Source organism: Heterodontus francisci, chromosome 28, assembly GCF_036365525.1.
Source record: "Heterodontus francisci isolate sHetFra1 chromosome 28, sHetFra1.hap1, whole genome shotgun sequence".
NCBI lineage: Eukaryota > Metazoa > Chordata > Chondrichthyes > Heterodontiformes > Heterodontidae > Heterodontus > Heterodontus francisci.
In genome coordinates this window covers 28,836,605-28,860,782 of record NC_090398.1, presented here as the reverse complement: position 1 = coordinate 28,860,782, position 24,178 = coordinate 28,836,605, and the positions used below count along the sequence as shown (strand labels likewise).

General features: G+C 41.9%; 1 protein-coding gene across 1 annotated transcript; it reads right to left on the bottom strand.

Moving 5' to 3' along the window:
- Positions 1-1,011: 1,011 nt before the first annotated feature.
- LOC137345177 (NACHT, LRR and PYD domains-containing protein 3-like) lies at positions 1,012-23,774 on the bottom strand. The gene is made up of 13 exons (XM_068008643.1): positions 23,630-23,774; positions 23,304-23,527; positions 21,672-21,715; positions 21,112-21,220; positions 19,521-19,692; positions 19,350-19,415; positions 13,788-15,519; positions 12,421-12,507; positions 12,037-12,207; positions 11,680-11,850; positions 11,337-11,507; positions 6,286-6,361; positions 1,012-1,188 (listed from the first exon to the last, which is right to left on the bottom strand). Exons 1-13 carry the CDS (start codon positions 23,772-23,774, stop codon positions 1,162-1,164), a joined length of 3,195 nt encoding a protein of 1,064 aa, XP_067864744.1. The 3' UTR covers positions 1,012-1,161.
- Between the last annotated feature and the right edge of the window lie 404 nt (positions 23,775-24,178).

Genomic DNA, 24,178 nt, shown 5'->3' with positions numbered 1-24,178 from the left:
GATTGGCACCCCATCTTCAAACATTCACTCCCTCCACCACCGACGCACAGTGGCAGCAGTGTGTACCATCTACAAGATGCACTGCAGCAATGCACCAAGGCTCCTTAGACAGCACCTTCCAAACCCGTGAACTCGACCAACTAGAAGGACAAGGGCAGCACGTACATGGGAACACCACCACCTACAAGTTCCCCTCCAAGTCACACACCATCCTGACTTGGAACTATATCGGCGTTCCTTCACTGTCGCTGGGTCAAAATCCTGGAACTTACTTCCTAACAGCACTGTGGGTGTACCTACCCCAAATGGACTGCAGCGGTTCAAGAAGGCAGCTCACCACCACCTTCTCAAGGGCAATTAGGGATGGGCAATAAATGCTGGCCTGGCCAGCGACGTCCACATCCCGTGAATGAATTAAAATGAAATACATTTAAACGTTATTTACAACAGTACAATGTTAGCTGGCGAGATTATATTTTGAAGTTTTTTTTATTAAACAGTGCTGCTTCCAGTAAGTTAATTTCTGAATAAAACAATTCTTTCTAAATCGATCTATTATGGATATTACAACTAATCAATAACTTTGATCAACTATGCAGAGAAAAGACGACGAGTCCATTCGGGTACATATAATTGTGTTCAGTAAATTCAGGGTCCTTACCTTGTGCTGTGTCTCTTGATTGCAGTTCCAGACTGTCTGGTGGGTTCGAGTTGTGTGTTCTGCAAGCACCCTGGTTAGAGATTAATTCCACATTTCAGTCATAAAGATGACCTTCAGACTTTTCATTACAATACAACATGCCCTGTTGTTTGGAGCAAGGAGAATCTGAATGCCACACGGTCTCATTCAAATTCGAACTGAATCACTGATCTTTTATCTAATGTCATGGATTCTGTGTATGGTAACAATGTCTAAATACCACCTCATCTGTGAGTGTGGTGGGAGAAGATTCGATCAAGGTTTTCACAAGGGAATTAGATTGTTACCTGAATAGGAAGAATGTGCGGTGTTACAGGGAGAAGGCACGGGGGTGATATTAGGTGAATTGTTCATTCAGCGAGCTGGTGGCGACATGTTGGGCCGAATGGCCTCCTTCAGCGCTGTAACGATTCCGTGGTTCAGAAGACCCCACAGAAATAGGGTGTTTCCGATTTCATTGTTCACCACAAAGCCTGCTTATTATCGGACTATAAAAAGACACAGATAGCAAGGAATAAAGATCACGATTCTTAGAATCAAACACCAGAATAAAATGCACAGCCAACCAATCATTGTAATTTATTAACAAAAGATCAATGATTATAAAATTCAGCAGACAGTCTTCAGTTCATTGATCAACCTTGATCAGAATGTTCACCCCCATGAGTATTATACTCCAAGTCTCACTTACTGGAACTGAATCAGCAAATGTGTGTCATAAATAAGTGAAACAACTGTAACATTGACTAATTCCCTATTATTGGTCTGACTGTAAATTTATACTTTAATTTCATTTTTAAAAATTCTGACATGATTCAATTCATTGCGTTTCAAGGAATTTGAAAATTAATTTCTTGCTTAAAATTATATTTCTCCTGACTCCCCCATGTCTAATTCCCTTTCCTCTGTCTCCGTGTTACTCCTTGCAGGTTTGTCTACCTATTATGGTCCTAACTTCTGAAGTTTTCATTCCTCCCTCACCTCCTACAATCCTAATTCTCCCATAGAACCAGAGAAAAGTTAAGGCACAGAGAAAGTCCATTAAGCCCATCGTGTCTGCACTGGCTGAAAAAAATCTAGTTTCCCAATCTAATTCCACCTTCCAGCACCTGCTCCGTAGTCTTGCTGGTTGCAGCACTTCATGTGTAGGTCCAGGTACCTTTCAAATGAGTTGGGAGTTTCTGCCTCCACCACTGATCAGGGCAGTGAATTCCAGATACCCACCCCCCTCTGGGTGAAAATGTTTATCATCAAGTCAACTCTAATCCTTCGACCAATCATCTGAAATCTGTGCCCCCTGGTAATTGACGTCTCCGCTAGGAGAAGCAGCTCCTTCGTGATAAATCTGTCTAGGCCCCTCATAATTTTGTACACTTCAATTAAGTCATCCCTCAGCCTCCTCTGTTCTTAGGAAAACAACCCTCCCTATCCAATCTTTCCTGTTAGCTGCAACTTTCAAGCCCGGGCAACATTCTTGTAAATATCCTCTGTATTCTCTCTCGAGCAATTATGTCCTTTCTGTAATGTAGTGACCAGAACTGTACACAATACTCCAACTGTGGCCTAACCAGTGTTTTATACAGTTCCATCATTACATCCCTGCTTTTGTATTCTATACCTCGGCCAATAAAGGAAAGCATTTCATATGCCTTCTTCACCAATCTATCTCCCTGTCCTTCCACCTTCAGGGGCCTGCAGACATGCACTCCAAGGTCTCTCACTTCTTCTACCTCTCACGATATCCTCCTGTTTATTGTGTATTTTCTTGCTTTGTTTGTCTTCCCCAAATGCATTACCTCACACTTCTCCAGATTGAATTCCATTTGCCACCTTTCCGCCCACTCAACCAAACCATTGATATCATTCTGGAGTCGACAGCTATCCTCTTCACTATCAATTACATGATCAATTTTTGTGTCACCTGTGAATTTCCCAATCATGCCTCCCACATATCAGTCCAAATCATTAATATATACCAGAAACAGCAAGGGGCCAACACTGACCCTTGTGGAACGCCACTGGAAACTGCCTTCCATTCCAAAAACATCCATCGACCATTACCCTTTGTGTCCTGTCACTGAGCCAATTTCAGAAACGATTCTCAGTGTCACATTGTAATGGTTGACCTGGATAAAGTTCCACACGCCTGTTCACTGCCTTTGTGCCAAGTTCCACTGGCTCCCAGTCCACCAGTAAATTGGTTTGAAGATTTTTGCCTGCATATTACAAACCCTTCTTGCCTGATTCCCTCCCTCTTTCATTAATCCCTTCCAGTCATACATCACTGTACATACTCTCCGCTCTTCCGGATGTTCCTGTGGAACAAAATTATTCCTCATTCACCACAATCTCTGCTCCAAACTCAGCAAATATTAGTCAAGAAACTATAGCTGGGACATCTGGAGCTCTTTGGAGCATAGGGACAACAGTAGAGTCATAGAATCATCGAGTTATCCAGCACAGAAACAGGCCCTTCGGCCCATCGTAACCGTGCAACCATGAAGCCTATCTATTCTAATCCCATTTTCCAGCACTTGGCCCATAGCGTTATATGCCATGACATTTCAAGTGCTCATCTAAATACTTCTTAAATGTTGTGAGGGTTCCTGCCTCTACCACCTCTTCAGGCAATGTGTTCCACATTCCAACCACACTCTGGGTGAATTTTTTTCCCTCAAATCCCCTCTAAACCTCCTGCCCCTGACCTTAAATCTACACTCCCTGGTTATTGACCTCTCCGGTAAGGGAAAAAGTTTCTTCCTATTTAACCTATCAATGCCCCTCATAATTTCGTATACCTCCATAAGGTCCCCCCTCAGCGTTCTATGCTCTAAGGAAAATAACCCTCGCCGATCCAGTCTCTCTTCATATCTGAAATACTCCAGCCCAGGCAACATCCTGGTGAATCTCCTCTGTACCCTCTCCAGTGCAATCACATCCTTAATATAATGTGGTGACCAGAACTGTACACAGTACTCCAGCTGTGGCCTAACTAGAGTTTTATACAGATCCATCATAACCTCCCTGCTCTTATATTCTATGCCTTGGCTAATAACGACAAGTATCCCATATGCCTTCCTAACCACCTTATCTACCTGTGCTGCTGCCTTCAGTGATCTATGGACACTTACACCAAGTTCCTTCTGACCTTCTGTACTTCCGAGGGTTCTACCATCCATTGTATATTCCCTTGCCTTGTTAGTCCTCCCAAAATGCATCACCTCGCACTTCTCAGGATTAAATTCCATTTGCCACTGCTCTGTCCATCTTACCAGCCCATCTATATCGTCCTGTAATCTAAGGCTTTCCTCCTCACTATTTACGACACCACCAATTTTCATATCATCTGCAAACTTACTGATCATACCTCCTATATTCATGTCTAAATCATTAATATACACTACAAACAGCAAGGGTCCCAGCACTGATCCCTGCTATACACCACTGGTCACAGGTTTCCAACTGCAAAAACAACCCGCGACCATCACCCTCTGCCTCCTGCCACTAAGCCAATTTTGGATCCAATTTTCCAAATTGCCCTGGATCCCATGGGCTCTTACCTTCTTAACCAATCTCCCATGAGGGACCTTATCAAAAGCCTTATTGAAGTCCATATAGACGACATCAACTGCTTTACCCTCATCTGAGCACCTAGTCACCTCCTTGAAAAATTCATTCCGGTTAGTTAGACATGATCTCCCTGTGGCAAAGCCATGCTGACTATCCTTGATTAATCCCGGCCTCTCCAAGTGGAGATTAATCCTGTCCCTCAGTGTTTTTTCCAATAGTGTCCCTACCACTGATGTTAGACTCACTAGCCTGTAATTACCTGGTTTATCCCTGCTCCTCTTCTTGAATAATGGTACACCATTTGCAGTCCTCCAGTCCTCTGGCACGTCTCCTGTGGCCACAGAGGATTTGAAAATTTGTGTCCGAGCCCCTGCAATCTCCTCTCTTTCCACACATAGCAGCCTTGGATACATTTAATCTGGGCCTGGGGATTTATCCAATTTTAAGCCCGCTAAAACCGCTAATACTCCTCCCTTCCAATGCTAATTTGTTCAGGTATATCACAATCCCCCTCACTGATCTCTACACCTACAGTAGGTCATTCAGGCCTTAGAGCCGTTTCTGCCATTCAATTTGATCATGGCTGATCACTCTATATAACTGCCTTTGCCCAATAATCACAGAATCACAGAATTGTTAGGGCACAGCAGGAGACCATTCAACCAATAATGTTTGCACTGGCTCTCTGAGTGAACAATTCACTTAGTGCCATTCCCCCGCCTTCTCCCCATAACCCTGTGTATTCCTCCTTTTCAGATAACTATCTAATTCCCTATTGAATGTCTTGATTGAACCTGCCTCCACCGCACTCTCTGGCAGTGCATTTCAGATCATAACCACTCGCTGCATGAAAACATTTTCCCTCGTGTCACCATTGTTTATTTTTGCCACCTGCCTTATGTCTGTGCCCTCTCATTCTTGATTCTTTCAGGAGGGGGAACAGTTTTTCCCCATCTACTCTGTCCAGAAGACTCATAATTCTGAATATTTCTATCAAATCTCCTTTCGGCCCTCTGTTCTCCAAAGAAAACAGTCCCACCTTCTCCAATATCTCTTCGTAGGAAGAAAGTAAAGCTGGTAGCAGGAGGCAGAAAAGTAGCAAGTGACATTCAAAGGCAGGAAAAACAAAGGTGAGCATCAACTTGGCTTAAAATGCAGAATAATGTCAAGAAGCACACAGCATTTGCAACAAGGTAGAGAATTTAAAGGGAACTGAATATTCAGGGATGTTCAACATGTAGGAAGGAAAGTCAAAAAGGATACAGAGGTGGTATTGCACTGAAAATAAGGGATGGATTCAGTACATTAGTCAGGGAGGATCTCAGATCAGAAGAACTAAATGTGGAATCTGTTTGGGTGGAGCGAAGAAACAGCAAGACATTGATAGGAGTTGTTTATCGGCCACCAAACAGTAGTGGTAGTGTGGGACATGGTACTAATCAGGAGATTAAAGAAGCATGTGGCATAGTAATATAGTAATCATGGGTAACTTCAATCTGCATATGAAACATAATGAGCACTACTGCTGTGGAGGATGAGTTTCTGGAGTGTATTAAGGATAGTTTTCTAGAGCAGTATGTTGAGGAACCGACAAGAGGACAGGCTATTTTAGGTCTGGTTTTATGTAATGAGACAAGGATAATTGATAATCTTGTTGTAAGAGAACCTTTAGGGATGAGTGACCATAATATGATAGAATTTTACATTATGTTTGAAAGTTATGTAGTTTAATACGAAGCCAGGGTGTTTAATTTGAACAGAGGAAATTATGAAAGTACGAGGGCAAATTGACTGAGGTGGATTGGGAAAATACATTAAAAGGTATGACAGTACATGGGCAATGGATAGTCTTTAAAGAAATATTACATAATTTACAGCAACTATAAATTCCTTCAAGGTATAAAAACACAAAAATAAATGCAGTCAGTGGTGGATAAGGAAGTAAGTTAAGGATTGAATAAGATTAAAAGAAAAGGCTGCACCTGAAGTACTGTGTGCATGTTTGGTCCCCTTACCTTCGGAAGGATATTACTGCCATAGAGGGAGTGCAACGAAGGTTCACCAGACTTGTTCCCAGGATGGCGGACTGTCCTATGAAGAAAGATTGGGTAAACTGGGCCTGTATTCTCTAGAGGTTCGAAGAATGAAAGGTGATCTCATTGAAACCTACAAAATACTTAAAGGGATAGACAGGGTAGATGCAGCTCAGATATTTCCCCTAGTTAGGGAGTCTCGAGCCAGGGGACATAATTTTAAAATAAGGGGGAAGCCACTTAGGACAGAGATGAGGAGAAATTTCTTTACTCAGAGGGTTGTGAATCTTTGGAATTCTCTACCCCAGAGAGATGTAAATGCTCCGTCGTTGAGAATGTTTAAAGCAGAGATTGACAGATTCCTAAATAACAATGACGTAAAGGGATAGGAGGATAGTGTGGGAAAAGGGATTGAAGTGGAAGAGCAGTCTTGATCGTATTGAAAGGCGGGGCAGGCTTGATGGGCTAAATGGCCTACTGCTACTCCTATGTTCCTATATAAATGAAGTTCTTCATCCCTGAAAACATTCTTGTGAATTCTTTCTGCACTTTCTCCAATGTATTCACATCTTTCCATATATATTGCGCCCAGAACCTGATGCAATAAACCAGCTGAGGCCAAACTAGTGTATTATTACAAGTTCAATATAATCTCTTTGCACTTCTACTCATTGTCCCTATTAATAGAGGCCAGCATTCTGTATAGTTTTAATTGGTCTCAATCTGTCCTGCCACCTTTAATGACATATGCATATATACAACCAGGTCCCTCTCTTTCTGCACCCCCTTTAGAGTCCTTCCCTTTACTTTATATTGTCTTACCATTTTCTTCCTACCAAAATGAATCACTTCACTTTTCTCCGCATTGAACTTCATCTGCCATGTGTGTGGCCATTCTACCAGCTTTTCCATGCCGTTTTGAAGTTCTACACTATCCTCCTCACATTTCAACAATGCTTCCAAGTTTTGTTTCAGCTGCAATTTTGAAATTGTGCCTGTTCACCAAGATCCAAGTCATTAATATATCAGGAATAGCAAGGGTCCCAACATTGACCCCTGGGGAACTCCACTACAAACCTTCATCCAGACAAAAAACATCCATTAACCACAACACTTTGTTACCTGTCCCTCATCCAATTTCCTACCCATGTTGCGACTGTCCCTTTTATTCCATGAGCTACACGTTTGCTCAAAGGTCTGCTGTGTGGCACGATATCAAACGCCCTTTGAAAGTCCATGTATACCACATCACCAGCATTGCCCTCATAAACTCTCTGGGTTACACACTGTCTGATCACACTGGGTCCATCCTCCCTGGGTTACACACTGTCTGATCACACTGGGACCATCCTCCACAGGCTACACACTGTCTGATCACACTGGGACCATCCTCCCTGGGTTACACACTGTCTGATCTCACTGGGTCCATCCTCCACAGGCTACACACTGTCTGATCACACTGGGACCATCCTCCCTGGGTTACACACTGTCTGATCTCACTGGGTCCATCCTCTCCGGGTTACACACTGTCTGATCACACTGGGTCCATCCTCCCCGGGTTACACACTGTCTGATCACACTGGGTCCATCCTCCCCGGGTTACATACTGTCTGATCACACTGGGTACATCCTCCCAGGGTTACACACTGTCTGATCACACTGGGTCCATCCTCCCCGGGTTACACACTGTCTGATCACACTGGGTCCAACCTCACTGGGTTACTCACTATCTGATCACACTGGGTCCATCCTCCCCGGGTTACACACTGTCTGATCGCACTGGGACCATCCTCCCATGGGTTACACACTGTCTGATCATACTGGGTCCATCCTCCCCGGGTTACGCACTGTCTGATCACACTGGGTCCATCCTCCCCGGGTTACACACTGTCTGATCACACTGGGTCCATCCTCCCCGGGTTACACACTGTCTGATCACACTGGGTCCATCCTCCTTGGGTTACACACTGTCTGATCACACTTGGTCCATCCTCCCCCGATTAGGTCAATGACCTTTCCTCATTTCTATTGTATCCGTCTCTCTCAACACCAAATTTAATTTGTTCAATGTACTCTGTGCGTTTGTATTGAGAATGCTTATTTTGGATTTTGACCACACCCCCTAACCTGTGCTTCTGCTCCACTAATTTAATAACACGTTTATTCCTTTCTCCCCATTACATTTCTTCACATTTTTTTTGTTTTCCCTTAACCTACAGTGCCTGAAGCACAATTTCGAACTGTTCCTCTAATCTCTTCCCTTTCATTTGCTTTTGAACTATTATTGATAATTAATTGTATTCCTACCTTTTCTACCAGATCCCTTCCCTCCATTTACTCAGTTAAAGTCCTTGTTACTGATTTGGTTACTGGTGAGGTTTCAGCTGGAGTATTGTGTACAATTCTGGGCACCACATTTCAGGAAGTACTTGGAGGGGATACAGAGGAGATTTACCAGGATGATACCAGGGGTGAGGGATTTCAGTTACATGGTGAGAGTGGAGAAGCTGAAATTGTTCTCTTTCGAGCAGGGAAGCAGATTGAATAGAGATATTAAACATTGAGAGATTGTGTTTGAGTGAGTCTGCAGAATCTGTTTCCTCTGGCAAGTGTCAGCAACCAGAGATCACAGTTTTAAAATAATTGACAATCCTCATCACTATCCGCAACTCCACCAACCTTTGTGTCGTCCGCAAACTTACTAATCAGACCAGCTACATTTTCCTCCAAATCATTTATATATACTACAAAGAGCAAAGGTCCCAGCACTGATCCTTGCAGAACACCACTAGTCACATCCCTCCATTCAGAAAAGCACCCTTCCACTGCTACCCTCTGTCTTCTATGACAGAGCCAGTTCTGTATCCATCTTGCCAGCTCACCTCTGATCTCGTGTGACTTCACCTTTTGTACCAGATTGCCATGAGGAACCTTGTCAAAGGCTTTACTGAAGTCCAAATAGACAACATCCACTGCCTTTCCTTCATCAATCATCTTCGTCACTTCCTCAAAAAACTCAATCAAGTTTTTGAGACATGACCTCCCCTTCACAAAACCATGCTGCCTCTCACTAATAAGTTCGTTTGTTTCCAAATGGGAGTAAGTCCTGTCCCTAAGAATCCTCTCTAATAATTTTGCTACCACTGACGTAAGGCTCACCGGCCTATAACAGGGTGGCACAGTGGCGCAGTGGTTAGTACCGCAGCCTCACAGCTCCAGCGACCCGGGTTCAATTCTGGGTACTGCCTGTGTGGAGTTTGCAAGTTCTCCCTGTGTCTGCGTGGGTTTTCTCTGGGTGCTCCGGTTTCCTCCCACAAGCCAAAAGACTTGCAGGTTGGTAGGTAAATTGTCCATTATAAATTGCCCCTAGTATAGGTAGGTTGTAGGGACAGGTGGGGATGTGGTAGGAATATGGGATTAATGTAGGATTAGTATAAATGGGTGGTTGATGGTCGGCACAGATTCGGTGGGCCGAAGGGCCTGTTTCAGTGCTGTATCACTAAACTAAACTAAACTAAATTTCCTACATTGTAGAGGATAATGAATGTAAAAGAGTCAAATCTACCACTTCAGTATTTAGGGCATTTTCTACCCCTAAAAACATTTCAGAAATCAATCTGTGCATCACGTCACTATTTAAAGTCACATGATTTATAACATTACATTGCAGAATAATGTTAATAGTGGTAAATGTCCTCACCTCCTACAGTGCTGACTAGTCAGGTGCTGGCACCCTGTGAGATATGGTAAATATATTCAAATAGAAACACCAACCAACATGGACAATGTCACTGTTCATAGTGACTAGAGGAATCACATCGAGATATATTATATATATATATATATTCATAAATTACCATAATGTAATATCAAAGTACAACAAATCAAAACATGAAATATAAATCTGTGAATAAAATAATACTTTCCTAGCACACTGTGTAAAACCGAGTGAAGGATCATTTAATTCTGTTTCATATTTCCCTGCAGAATATTCACAAGCTCAGAACGGTGTACTGCACCTTAGACAGGTTATATCTTTTTATCCATTTATTTATAACATTTAGAAGGTTGTGGGGTGATTTGATTGAGGCTTTTAGGATTTGGAAATGGATTGAGAGAGTAGACAGAAACTTTTTCTGCTCGTTGGGAATCTAGGACAAGGGAACATAACCTGAAAATCAGAGTCAGGCCATTCAAGAATGAACTAAGGAAAAACATTGTCTCTCAAAGGGTGGTGGAAATGTACAACTCCCTCCCATAAAAGGCAGAACATCCTAGCTCAATTAATCATTGCAGATCGAGATCAATAGATTTCTGCTGGGAAAGTTTATTAAGTAATTATGAAGCCATGATGGGTGGATGGAGTTAGGATACAGGTCAGACATGATCTTATTGAATGACAGAATAGGGTCGAGGGGCTGAATAGCCTACTCCTGTTCCTGTGTTCCCAATGAGGCTGGTATTTCACTGTACTGTGAGAGTAAATCTTACCAAAGGGCTCTCCCAGTGCAGAGTGTGGGCCAATGGGAGCCTGTCTGGAACTGGATTGTGGAGATCAGCAGGACTCACTGGATTTCACTGGGAATCTGTCTGTGTCACACGTGATGTGGAGAGTTTATAGTAACACTCGGGAAATGCTCGATCCCAGAGCTAACAACTATTGTACTGATGGTGGAGGAGGGACTGATATCATGTTTAACAAGGCAACGTTCTCATTCTCATTTTAATATTTCCATCTAACCCGCCTATTAATATTATATTTTTTACAGAGCATCAGAATCTGGAAGTTGGTCACCAACATGACTGAATGTTCATAGAGGAAAGAAGATCCAACATCTTCAACAAGAATGAAAATGGACACAGGTTCAGAAAATACTTAACACTATTACTGATACTAATATGAACTGTAAATTATTGGGAACATGATTACAAATACTAATATAGGTTATTATTTGTCATATTATTACGAATAATAATGTATGGTTTTAGACATCCAGTTGTTATAAACATAATCTACACAGTCATGTAATTACCGCAGTTTCTGTATTTTACAGGCTGGGTTGGTCAGAGCCTCAGACAATAGTTTCACTCCTGAATCTCCCAGTTTATTGAAACCCAGGTTCAGAACCATCAGTGATCGGTTTGTCCTGAGAGCAGAGGCGAGATCATCAGCACAAGAATCTGTGAGATAGACTTTAGTTAGCCTGGAGATCAGAAAGAGATAATATTATAATGATCAATCCTAGTCTTTGTTAATTACAGTATTACTGATAATGTACAGTGTTTATTCATAACACAGTGAATGATACTAATAACAATGGATGGTGTTAGATATTGAGTTATATTAAACACAATCTCAAACAGTCAGATAATTACCACAGCTTCTGTATTTCACAGGCCAGGTTCCTCAGAGCTGCAGATAATAGTTTCACTCCAGAATCTCCCAGTTTATTGTAACCCAGGTTCAGGAACTTCAGTGACCGGTTTGTACTGAGAGCAGAGGCAAGATCCCCAATGCAAGAATATGTGAGACCGACATTAGTCAGCCTGGGTTCAGAGGGAAAGAGACAGGGATACGATGAATCATGATGAATCCCAATGTTTGTTAATGACACTCTTACTGAAACTAATAATAATGTACAGTGTTTGTTAATATTACTGATACCATTAATCATTGGGTAGTTTCAGATATTCAGTTATTCTAAGCACAGTCTCACATAGTCTGGTACTTACATCAATTCCTCTATTCCACAGTCCGGCTTCCTCAAAGTGACAGACAGTAGTTTTATTCCTGAATCTCCCAATTTATTATTACCCAGGTCCAGAACCGTCAGTGACCGGTTTGTACAGAAAGTGGAGGTTAGATCCTCGGCAGAAGAGTCTGTGAGACCGTTTTCATTCAGACTGCCGATCAGAGAGAGAAATAAAAAGGGAAACAGAGTGAGAGATTTTTTTAGCATAAATATCTGGAGTTTATTATTAAAATTATTAATAAAATAATATTCAGTGTTTATTAATGAAAATATTACAGATACTAATAACATGGTGTTCATTAATATTGTGCAGAGTCAGCCATCCAAGTATTATAAACACAATCTCACACAGTCTGGTTCCTACCCCAGTTCCTGGATTTTGCAGTCCGGGTTCCTCAGAGCTGCAGACAATAGTTTCACTCCTGAATCTCCCAGTTTATTGATCCCCAGTCTAAAGACAAACAAAGAATGAGACACAAACTGAATCAAATCCTGAATCTGAGACAACGTTTCTCTGTTGGATACAGAAAAAAAACACAGAAAAACCTCAGGAAAATTAATCGCCTGATTTTCCTGACACTGGCAATGAATCTCACTTTGTCTGACTCCCCATATATTCAGGAACTGTCAGTAATGTACTTATTAAATGTATTTATTAAATTAAGTACTGTCTATGTGAAGCATTTAAATGTCACTCAGTCTGGTTTCATTCCCTGAGCAGAATTACCTTCCTGGAGCTCAGTGACAGCCTGGTCATGTTGAGGGAAAAATGTCTTATATCTGCAGGTCCTTTCCCGGATATTATGGGAATGGAGCAATTTTTACCCAATTAAATTAGGGGTGACTTCCTGCAGTATATATTCTGAGCATCATAATAATCTGTATAATATTGCGGAATGAGTTACATGTAGAAACGGTGCTAGCTGCTGCTGTAAAATACATCTTCCAGGATTTTTTGTAGCAGGAAGAGTTTATTCTCTCTGTTGCAAGTTTTAAATGCTTCTGTACTCTAAAGTACAGGGGAGGGGAGTCTCACTTTATTCCCCATTGAACTAGTGCTGCATTTATTTCTGGTGTAACCAGTCTGACAGTTTTTGTGGCATTTTTGGAAGATCCCTCCCCACATGGGGCCTCTCACACACACGGGGGAGGTTATGGGAAATTCCTGGGTTCACTAACTCCGGTTTTCAAAAGGGAATTGAACAATTATCTGTAGAGAAAAACTAAATGCAGGGCTATATGGAAAGGGAGGGGGAGTGAAAGTAACTGAGTTGCTCTTGCAGAGAGCCCGCACAGAGGCAAAGTGCCAAATGACCTCCTTCTGTGCTGTAACTATTCTATGATTCCTACACCTGGTGAAGAGAGTGGGATGCTTGGACACATGGACTGCTGCAGTTATTTCAGTCTATGTGGTAATAACAGTAAGGAGCAACTTCTTCAATGGGCATATCTTAGTCAATATGAAAAACAGTTAATTAAATGATCAGACTCTCACTGACCTGTATTAACCGATAAAGACTGTAACATCCCTACTTGTTCACAAGGATCCATTTTACATACTCCAATTCTTAGGGAATTACTGACTGATCCTCTTATTAATTGTCATATTTGTATTGAATTTACTACTCTCCGATTTAACTGAACTGTTCATTCCCCTTCATTATGGAGCAACAACACAATCCATGACTGCTCCACAATTCACCCAACAGTTAGAGAAAAATAAACTGTTACCTCAACTCCTGGCATTTATGCAGTACGGGTCCCAGACACTGCAGTCCTTCAATCTGAATGTAGCAATTCTCCAGATCGAGTTCTTTCAATGTTTCACAGAGTCCAATGGTCTGAGACAGGACTGCACAGTCAATCGGCATCAGCCGCAATCCACTAAATGTAAGTGTTTCCACAGATCCCACTGTAGTGCGAGCCAGGATTGTACTCTGAGACTCAAACAGGTAATGCAATGTATTCAGGAGATTCCTTTTACCTGTTGCACTCTTTCCAATCTCTCCTTCAACCTTCTCCTTCACCCAGTCAATCACTCGGCAGGTTGTTTGATGAGGAAATCGACCCAGAAACTCCTCCAGGGGTCGAGTTGCCTGTGGGGAGGAGAGACCAGCAACAAAACGCAGAAATATCTCAAATCTCCCATCTTCCTCACTGTGAGCATCACTGAGGAGATGCCGGATGTCCCTGGGATCTGGAGTCAGGAATTGTGTGAGTGCGGCAACAAACTCTTGGATAGTGAGGTGTGGGAATGTGTAAACCACACTCTGGACAGAATCATCTCTCTCCAAAAGTTCCATCAGGAATCCAGACAGGAACTGGGAAGGTTGCAGATTGTACTCGATCAAATCTCCATCTCTAAACACAATCTTCTTCTCGGAGACTCCTGTGAAGGCCATCTCACCGATCTTCAGTAACACATCACGGGGGTTTTCAATCTCTCGGCTATGGTTTTTCAGAATGTTGTAAATATAGTAGGAATATAGCTGGGTGATGGTCTTGGGAACTTGCTGCTGTTTCCTGTCTCTTTGTGTAAAGAAGGGACCCAGTGACAGACAGAGGATCCAGCAGTAGGAAGGGTTGTAACACATGGTGTACAGGATCTCGTTCTCCTCCACGTGTTTGAAAACAGCTGCTGCCACCGTCTGATCTTCAAAAAACTTGTTGAAATATTCCTTCCGTTCATCACCAACAAATCCCAGGATTTCAGCCCAGACACTGATCTCAGTCTTTCCCAATAAATGTAATGCAGTGGGACGGCTGGTCACTAACACTGAACATCCTGGGAGCAGCTTGTGTTGTATTAAACTGTACACAATGTCAGACACTTCACACCAGCATTCGGGATCTGTGCACATGTACTGAGGTTCTGTATTTCTCCGATTGTCACCAAAATCGATCGTGTCCTTGAATTCATCCAAACCATCAAATATAAACAGCAATCCATCTGGGCTGTTGCAGAGCTCTTCCAAAATATTCTGCATGTATGGATAGAAAAGCAATATTATGTTCCACAGGTTTATTTTGCAGTTGATAGTGTTCAACTCTCGGAATTTAAAACTGAAAACAATTTTTTTGCTTGGGTATATTTTCCCAGTGGCCCAGTGATGGACAATCTTTTGTACCATTGTTGTTTTTCCAATCCCCGGGACTCCACTCACTGCTGCTGAACTCCCAGATTTGGATTTTCTCAGGGAAAAACTGCTCTGGAACAATTGATCAGTTCGGATTTTTTCCAGTTCTTTCCAGAGATGTTTCTCTCTCCACTCTTCATGGTCTCGGCCTCTTGCCAGCAGTTCATGTTCTACAAGTGTCCGATCTTGAACAGCAGAAATGACCGTTAGCTCAGCGTATCGATCAACCAGCTGGAAAATCTTAACCTTCTCCTTTATTAGGATAGTGTTCACTCTCAGTGTTTCAGTTTGTACCCGGAGTGTTTCCTTGTGTTTCTGTTGAACATCTTCAATTAGAACAGACAGAAAGTGGTTTTCAATGTTAGTTGTATTGATATAAAAACAACTTCTGGATATCATTTCACTATTCTGTGAAGCATTACAAGATTTAATTCACAGCTTCACTATCGGTGAATTTAAAACTCAGTTCTGGATACCTCACATTATCTGGGTTTTGTGTGCATTAACAGAGGGACAGACTGTGCATTGTGAAATTGCTCCTGTTTCAGGGCTCGTATAGTTTATCTGGTGTATTACCTGCTCCTCAATAGACATCTGATAACAGGTAAAGGTTACTGCCAGTACAAAGATACATAGGGAATTCCAAAAATGATTCAATTCATGAAAACTCTATCAGATAAGGGTGGGAATATTTGACACATTTTGTTTGGGCAAGAGACTTGAGTATTGAAATGTTTTAATTGAATTCATTACATTAGAGAAGGAAACAAGCTCACAATTCCCAAAATAATTAATAGGTGAAAAATGAAAGTCTGAATCAGAATGGACATCAAGGTAATTTTATACCCAATGGATAGTAGAGCAGGTATACTGGGGAAAGACACGAAAGGGGCAGTGTAAGTGGTTAATGACAATAGAAATAAAACCAGAAAATGCTGGAGAAACACAGCAGGTCTGACGGCACTTGTCGGTTTTGGTCCAATGACCTTTCATCAGAACCTAAGTAATAGTGGGACGTTTTTCTGTGGATGCACTGAGTGGAAGAACACAGGGATTCATCTCTGACAGGGACAGGCTTTTTGTGCTGAATGAACTTTTCCTGTCCCTAATCATTTTTGTATTGTGTTTCAGAAATTGTGAAGTTTTTCAGCAGTTTTACACAGACATTCATTGAATATGTTTTAATAACAGCCCATCATATCACCGATTCGAAATAGCATTTGAACTCCAACCCTCTTCACTTTAATGTTAAAGCAGAAAATATTTGCAGTTCATTTCAGTTGTTTTACGAATAGTTATACTCTGTTGTTTCATTTTGGTCTTAGTTTCCCATATTGCAGGTTTGAAAATTAAAAAAGATAAAAGCAAAATACCGCGGATGCTGGAAATCTGAAATAAAAACAAGAAATGCTGGAACCACTCAGTAGGTCTGGCAGCATCTGTGGAAAGAGAAGCAGAGTTAACGTTTCGGGTCAGTGACCCTTCTTCGAAACTGTGCAAAATGGAATAAATTTTGAACAGATCTAGCAACAAACATTAAAGATAGTATCAAACGTTAACTCTGCTTCTCTTTCCAGAGATGCTGCCAGACCTGCTGAGTGGTTCCAGCATTTCTTGTTTTTATTATTGAAAATTAGAAATATGCCTTTGTTAGTCATTACATTGGGTCTAAAAAGAGTCCTGAATTAAAAGGGTACTTCTTTGCGTGGAATAAGGTTTTCTCTTGCCCTGTAATTGGGAAAGCAGTCAATATCTTTCTCATCATCCTGGACTTTGCCTTTTTCTCATATTTCTTGATGGATTAATGTTCTATTGTGTGGACATCTGTAAATCTCAGATCAGATCATATACTTCCTGATGCCTTCTGCTGCTCTGTGAAATGATAACATTTTAAAGTTTCACATTTCTGCAGCTCGTTCCCTATAGGTTATGTTGGTATCTGCCTCAAGAAAATGCTCTTTACTTGTGAGCCCCAAGTGCATTTGCATCACATAGGAGAATTCTAGCAAAAGTAATTGAATATACTACCATATTTCCATTGGATTTCATAGTGTATCAGGATCCTGCCAGGTGTGTATGGGGTTTCACAGTGTATCAGGATCCTGCCAGGTGTGTATGGGGTTTCACAGTGTATCAGGATCCTGCCAGGTGTGTATGGGGTTTCACAGTCTATCAGGATCCTGCCAGGTGTGTATGGGGTTTCACAGTGTATCGGGATCCTGCCAGGTGTGTATGGGGTTTCAGAGTGTATCAGGATCCTGTCAGGTGCGTATGGGGTTTCACAGTGTATCAGGATCCTGTCAGGTGTGTATGTGGTTTCACCGTGTAGCAGGATCCTGCCAGGTGTGTATGGGGTTTCACAGTCTATCAGGATCCTGCCAGGTGTGTATGGGGTTTCACAGTGTATCAGGATCCTGCCAGGGGTCTATGGGGTTTCACAGTGTATCAGGATCCTGCCAGGTGTGTATGGGGTTTCACAGTGCATCAGGATCCTGCCAGGTGTGTATGGAGTTTCACAGTGTATCAGGATCCTGCCAGGTGTGTATGGGGTTTCACAGTGTATCAGGATCCTGCCAGGTGTGTATGGGGTTTCACAGTGTATCAGGATCCTGCCTGGTGTGTATGGGGTTTCACAGTGTATCAGGATCCTGCAAGGTGTGTATGGGGTTTCACAGTGTATCAGGATCCTGCCAGGTGTGTATGGGGTTTCACAGTCTATCAGGATCCTGCCAGGTGTGTATGGGGTTTCACAGTGTATCAGGATCCTGCCAGGTGTGTATGGGGTTTCACAGTGTATCAGGATCCTGCCAGGTGTGTATGGGGTTTCACAGTGTATCAGGATCCTGCCAGGTGTGTATGGGGTTTGACAGTGTATCAGGATCCTGACAGGTGTGTATGGGTTTCACAGTGTATCAGGATCCTGCCAGGTGTGTATGGGTTTCACAGTGTATCAGGATCCTGACAGGTGTGTATGGGTTTCACAGTGTATCAGGATCCTGCCAGGTGTGTGTGGGGTTTCACAGTGTATCAGGATCCTGCCAGGTGTGTATGGGGTTTCACAGTGTATCAGGATCCTGACAGGTGTGTATGGGTTTCACAGTGTATCAGGATCCTGCCAGCTTTGTATAGCGTTTCACAGTGTATCAGGATCCTGCCAGGGGTGTATGGGGTTTCACAGTGTATCAGGATCCTGCCACGTGAGTATATGGTTTTGCAAGATCTAATGAAGAACATCTCGATTAAGGGAAATAGTTCAATGTCCACATACCTACAGGGTATTTTGTAAGTCCTGTAAATTATAATTGAACCTCTGCTGAATAGTTAAGAACGCAGGACAAATCCAAATGACATCCAAACCTATTTCCCCAGCCTTTGAGCTTCTGATTTCCAGATTCCGACAGCTTCTAAACAAACAGTTAGATTCCAGTATTTCTGATTCTCCAAAGTGTTATAACAGAGTTGAGCTTACGACTACACATCCACTTCATCATAAACACCACTTCTAACTCCATAACATTGCCAAACTCTGCACCTGCCAGAGCTTATCTACTGCTGAAACCCTCATCCATACTTTTTCTGCCCTTAGATTTGACTAGTTGAAAGCTCTCCTGTCCGTTCTCCCATCTTCCACCCTCCCTAAAGTTAAGGTCATCCAAAACTATGTTTATGGCGTCCGAACACAAACCAAGTCCATTCACCTATCACAACCCTGCTCGCTGATCTACATTGGCGCTCAGTTGAGCAACTCCTCAATTTTAAAATTCTCATACTTGTTTCCAAGTCCCTCCAGAGCCTCTCCCCTCCCAATCTCTACAAACCCCTCCAGCTCCACACCATCTGTAATATCTGTGCTCTTCTAGTTATGGCCTCTTCATCCCCAATTTTAATTGCTCCTCCATTATTGGCCATGCTTCAGCTGCCTCATCCTTAAGTTCTGAAATTCCCTCCCTTTGCCTCTCGACCCTCTTTCCTCCTTTCAGATAGTCCTAAAAACCTACTTTTTTACCGAGCTGTTGATCATCTGCCCCAATAGCTCTTTCTGTGCCACCATGTCACATTTGTTTGAGAATGCTCCTGCAAAGCGCTTTGAAATATTTTACTACATTAAAGATGTTGTGTAAATTCAGTTGTTTGAAATTGCCATTTCTTCACTTACCTTTCAGGTGCTTGGGTACATCAGATAAAGCTCGAGTGATAATCATGTAATCAAATGGCTCAGAACCTGTTTAAATTAATTACATTTCATGAAATCAGATTTGTGTAATATTATAGTAAATTCTGCAGTGTTTGAATCTGAAGTTGAATTCAGTGTGTGATTTTACCGTACTGAGTTCCTGTATTTCTTTCAGTATTTTCTCCAACTTTGGTAACCCGTGACGCATTTTCACAAAGGCTTCCCACATCACCCTTCGTGCCAGAGAGCCTTTCTCCATCACCAGATTGAGGAGAAGTTTGGAACTGTCCGCCCGGTTTCCCTTCTCCACGAGCACAGTGACTTTCTGTAAGGAATATTAATGCATAGATTGAGGAGTGGAGTGAAAGATAAACACGGGGAATAAGTAAAGGATCTGCTCAGTGACAGTAAAACAATCACTGGGCCATGTATTGATTTATTTTGAACATGGTCTGAACATTCTGTAAACATCTTGATTTAGTCATTAACAATAATTCAATCAGATGAAACTAAAATAGAGATCATCGGTAAAAACAGACAATGTTGGAAATAGGTCATCAGCATTGTTGAAAGAGAAAGGAAGCTAATGTTTTCGGTTCAGTGACTTTTCGTTGGAACTAGAAACGTACAGAAGAAACAGGTTTTAAGTATGTACAGAGACAGCAAAAGGATGGGGCAGATGAGGAAAGTACACAAGGGAATGTGTGTGATAAGGTGGAAGACAGATAGAAATCAGATATGTCGTTCTAGGAGAGGGAGGAATCACAAACAAATTGGAGTAATTTTAATGTGATTCATTTTATCTGTCCTTCAGTATCCAACACTTGTGGCAGAACTTGTATCTCAAGGATTGGCCTTCACAGCCATCAGCAAAGGTGCACGAAGAGCAGACATCCCACCTAAATGGATTGTTTGATGTGTATCCAACATCTTTAGTAGATGGAAGGATGTTAACCAATATCCAACATGACAGCAGATTACTGATTGACAATATGATCCATTTACTTCTCACATGTACTTCCTTCTGTCACACTTTGTGATTTACTTAGAAATAAAACAGCAGTGAATCAGAATTCCAATACCCAGGAAGGGACATTTCTGAACTGAGGGAAGCAGCTGGAAAAGTGTCTGAAAAATTTCCAACTAATCGAAATAACCGCTGTTGATTTATCGGTCAGGAAAATTGATCAATAATAATCATGATGAAAAATGCAATCACTCCAATCAATTTTCCCTCAGTATTTGAACTATCTGACACCCATTATTTTACAGAGTTACTGCCAGTGTGAAACCTCAGTAACTGGGAATACTCAGGATATTATTCATCAAATCTTACATTTATAAAGAGGCTTCAATGTAAAAGAACATCGATTACGGTGGTGAGCTGGTTATGTTACTGGACGTGTAATCTAGAGAAGAGAGTTTTTGGTGGTTTGTGAATTCAAATTCAAATTTCAAATTAAAATATTTAGAAATAAAAGGCTGAGATCAGTAAAGAATATTGTTATAAGACCTGGTATCCTTTAGGTCTGATCTCTATATGACTGCAGTTCTACACCAATGTGGTCATCTCTGAAATGGACTAGCAAGCTGCTACAATGGAGAAGAATCTAAACAGATGGAACACTTGGCTGTGACCTCGGTGATGGATTTGGACGTGATAAAAGAACACCCAGCCGAGTCGACCCCGAAAATTTCTCCTCTTTGATATCTGGTACTTAGACCAAAATGGGGAGAAATGGACCATATATTTGTCAAGCAAGAATGTGACAATCATAATTATAGCATCATATTTATTAGTCAACGTCCTAGACTCCTCCATCAGCAGCAGAAGCAGCATGTGATAGACAGAGCTAAGTGATCACAGAACCAATGGATCCAGTTAATTCTCATCAGTCCTGTTACATCCTGTTCCAGAAGCTGCTGAAAAATTAACCAAACATGGGAATGGAAATCTCCGATTGATGATCAGCTATCACCTTTTCTAAGCTGATGAATCAATAATTCCCCATATTGAACTCAACTCGAAGAAACGACTGAGAGCAGCAAGTGTACTGAATGTAGTCCAGGTTGCACAATTTAATGGCCAGTTTCTGGACAAAACAAACGCTAGGGATCCCTACAGTATTCTGGCAGTAGCTTTGAAGATTTGTGCTCTGGAACTAGCCCTTGCTCAATCCAAGTTGTTTCAGTACAGCCATAACATTGACATCTACCTGACAATATGGAGAATTGCTCAGTTATGCTCTGTATACACAGAGCAGGATAAACCTAAGGTGGCCAAGTACCGTCCCAGCAGCCTACTCTGAATCATCATCAAAGTCATCAATAGTGTTATCAAGCAGCACCTATTTAACAATAACCAGCACCAATCATTTGCAGACCTTATTACAGCCTTGGTCCAAACAAGGACAAAAGAGCTGAATTTCAGACATGAGAAGAAAGTGATTGCCCTTGAAATCAAGTCAGTATTCCACTGACTGTAACATCAAGGAGCCCGAGTATATCTGAATTCAATGGAGATAATGGGGGAAAACTCGCCAGTGGTTTGAATCTAATCTTCTACAAATAAAGATTGTTTTGCTTGTTCAAAGCCATTCATCTCAGCACTAGGACATCCCTGCTGGAGTTCAATGGGGCAGCGCCCTTGGCCCAACCATCTGCAACCACATGCAGAAAGAACTGAGCATGACCGAGGCTTCGGCTGACAAGTGTCAGGTAGCAATTGCATCACACAAAGTGCAGGCAATTACCACCTCAAACACAAGAAAGTAGAACCACCTTCCTCCTTCATTCATATTGTTATCCACATCACACCTAGTCTAATCCAACCTCAGCTACCACTGGGGGGGATAGGGATGGGGGTGGAGGGGTAGTGATCAGGAGGCACAAAAGGCCAGAGTCAGAGGAAACTGTGATTTGCAATTGCACCACAGAGGTTATAGGGCTGGAGGAGGATACAGACATAAGAGTTTGAGAACAGGACTAATAGCTGAGTGGGACAGGGAGCAAGCAGGAGTTGTGAATGAGCTGAACTTAATGGGGCTGGAGGAGGGGAGGCTGGTCAGGGAATAATATAAGTAATTGAGTCTAAAGGTGACAAAGATAAGGATGAGGGTTTCAAAAGCTGAGTGGAGAAGGCAATGTTATGGAGGTGGACATATGATGTATTTATGATAAAGCAAATATGGGATCAAAAGCTAAGCTGGTGAGCAAATAGGAGGTTTAGGTTGTAAACAGACTGGTTCAGTTTCAGAGAGTGGGCAGAAAGTGGGAAGAAACAAAATGACGTGGAGACAGAGTTTGTGTTGGCAGCAGAAGACGATGACTTCAGGCATCCCAATATTTAACTGCAGGACATTTCAAGCTCAATAAATGACAGGAGCTAAAAAAAAAAGATAGATTATAAATAGAGAAAGAAAAATGGGCCTCATTTTGCAACGAACGCCAGTCATTTAGTGCCTTGTCCATAGACTTTTGGTTTCTGTAATAGGAGTTCTTCTCAGTCAATTCTGGAAAAAGCACAGCACCCTCTCCATTGAGAATCTGGGAACAGTATCAATCTGACCAGCAAGTGTGCATCTTCTGAAACAATCAGATTGAAGAATCATTAATGAGCAGGGGAGAGTCTGAACCAGCAAGTGTCAGTCTGAATATTCAATTCAGCATCAAATCAGACACAGATAGCGGAATAAAGAGAGGGAATGAAAGAAAATATTAAAACTTATTTGTTATTATTTTCTTAAATCACCAACAATAACTTAAATCTGAAGGAATGAGACTTCACACTTGTTCAAGTTCATTTTTGGTGCTGAGTTTGTTTGACAGTAATTAAGGTTTATCAAACTGTTAGAAAAATACCTGCACTGGAACGGACAAGCCTGAACTTTTTCTGGCGAGTTTAATGTGTCTATATCAGGTAACACTGGGGAGTACCTTGGTGACAGACCGTTCTCCCTCAGCTTTTGGAGAAGCAGGACATCTCTGAGAGTAACTTCTTGATCTTCGCATTGAACTGGGCATGTGCTGTCGCCAGAAGTTACTGTCTAATTTAATACCAGTGAGCGCATTTAGCCCAACCATTATTTCTACTGCAAACTGCAGCCGATTGTAAAATAAAACACGAAGCTGCCAATATGTCATTTTCCAGGCATTCACTCCTTAAGCAAAACAAATCAGAAATCAATCTATTCAGGTGAACTGACAGAAAGTTACAGAGTTACAGATTGAGCTCAATATCCTGTTTGTTCTGTGTGAAAGACCATCCACAAGAAGAGCACAGAGACAGGTCATTGCAGACTGGATGATCTTGATTTCTGGATATGAATCTCCGGGATGTGATGGTCCTTTACAAAAACACAGGTTCTGGAAATGTGCTCTGTTGTGTACAGTTTTTGAACACGCCATCGATGGAAAACAGAAGCAATGGGAAAATCACTGCACAAATTCACTAGCTTGTGATCAGAACTATTGGAGTTACTGTTGTGGAGAGGGATTTGAGAACTTTGGGCTCATTCCACTATAGATGAGCAGATTCAATGAAAAATTCATGCACATCTTCAGATTCTGAAGAGTTATGATCAAATAAATAAATGGTAGCGGATGCCCGTCCATTATACACTCTGCTCGGTGATCAAATCCATTTACTTCTCTTCTGTTAAAGGGAACTGGATGCCCGTCCATTATACACTCTGCTCGGTGATCAAATCCATTTACTTCTCTTCTGTTAAAGGGAACTGGATGCCCGTCCATTATACACTCTGCTCGGTGATCAAATCCATTTACTTCTCTTCTGTTAAAGGGAACTGGAT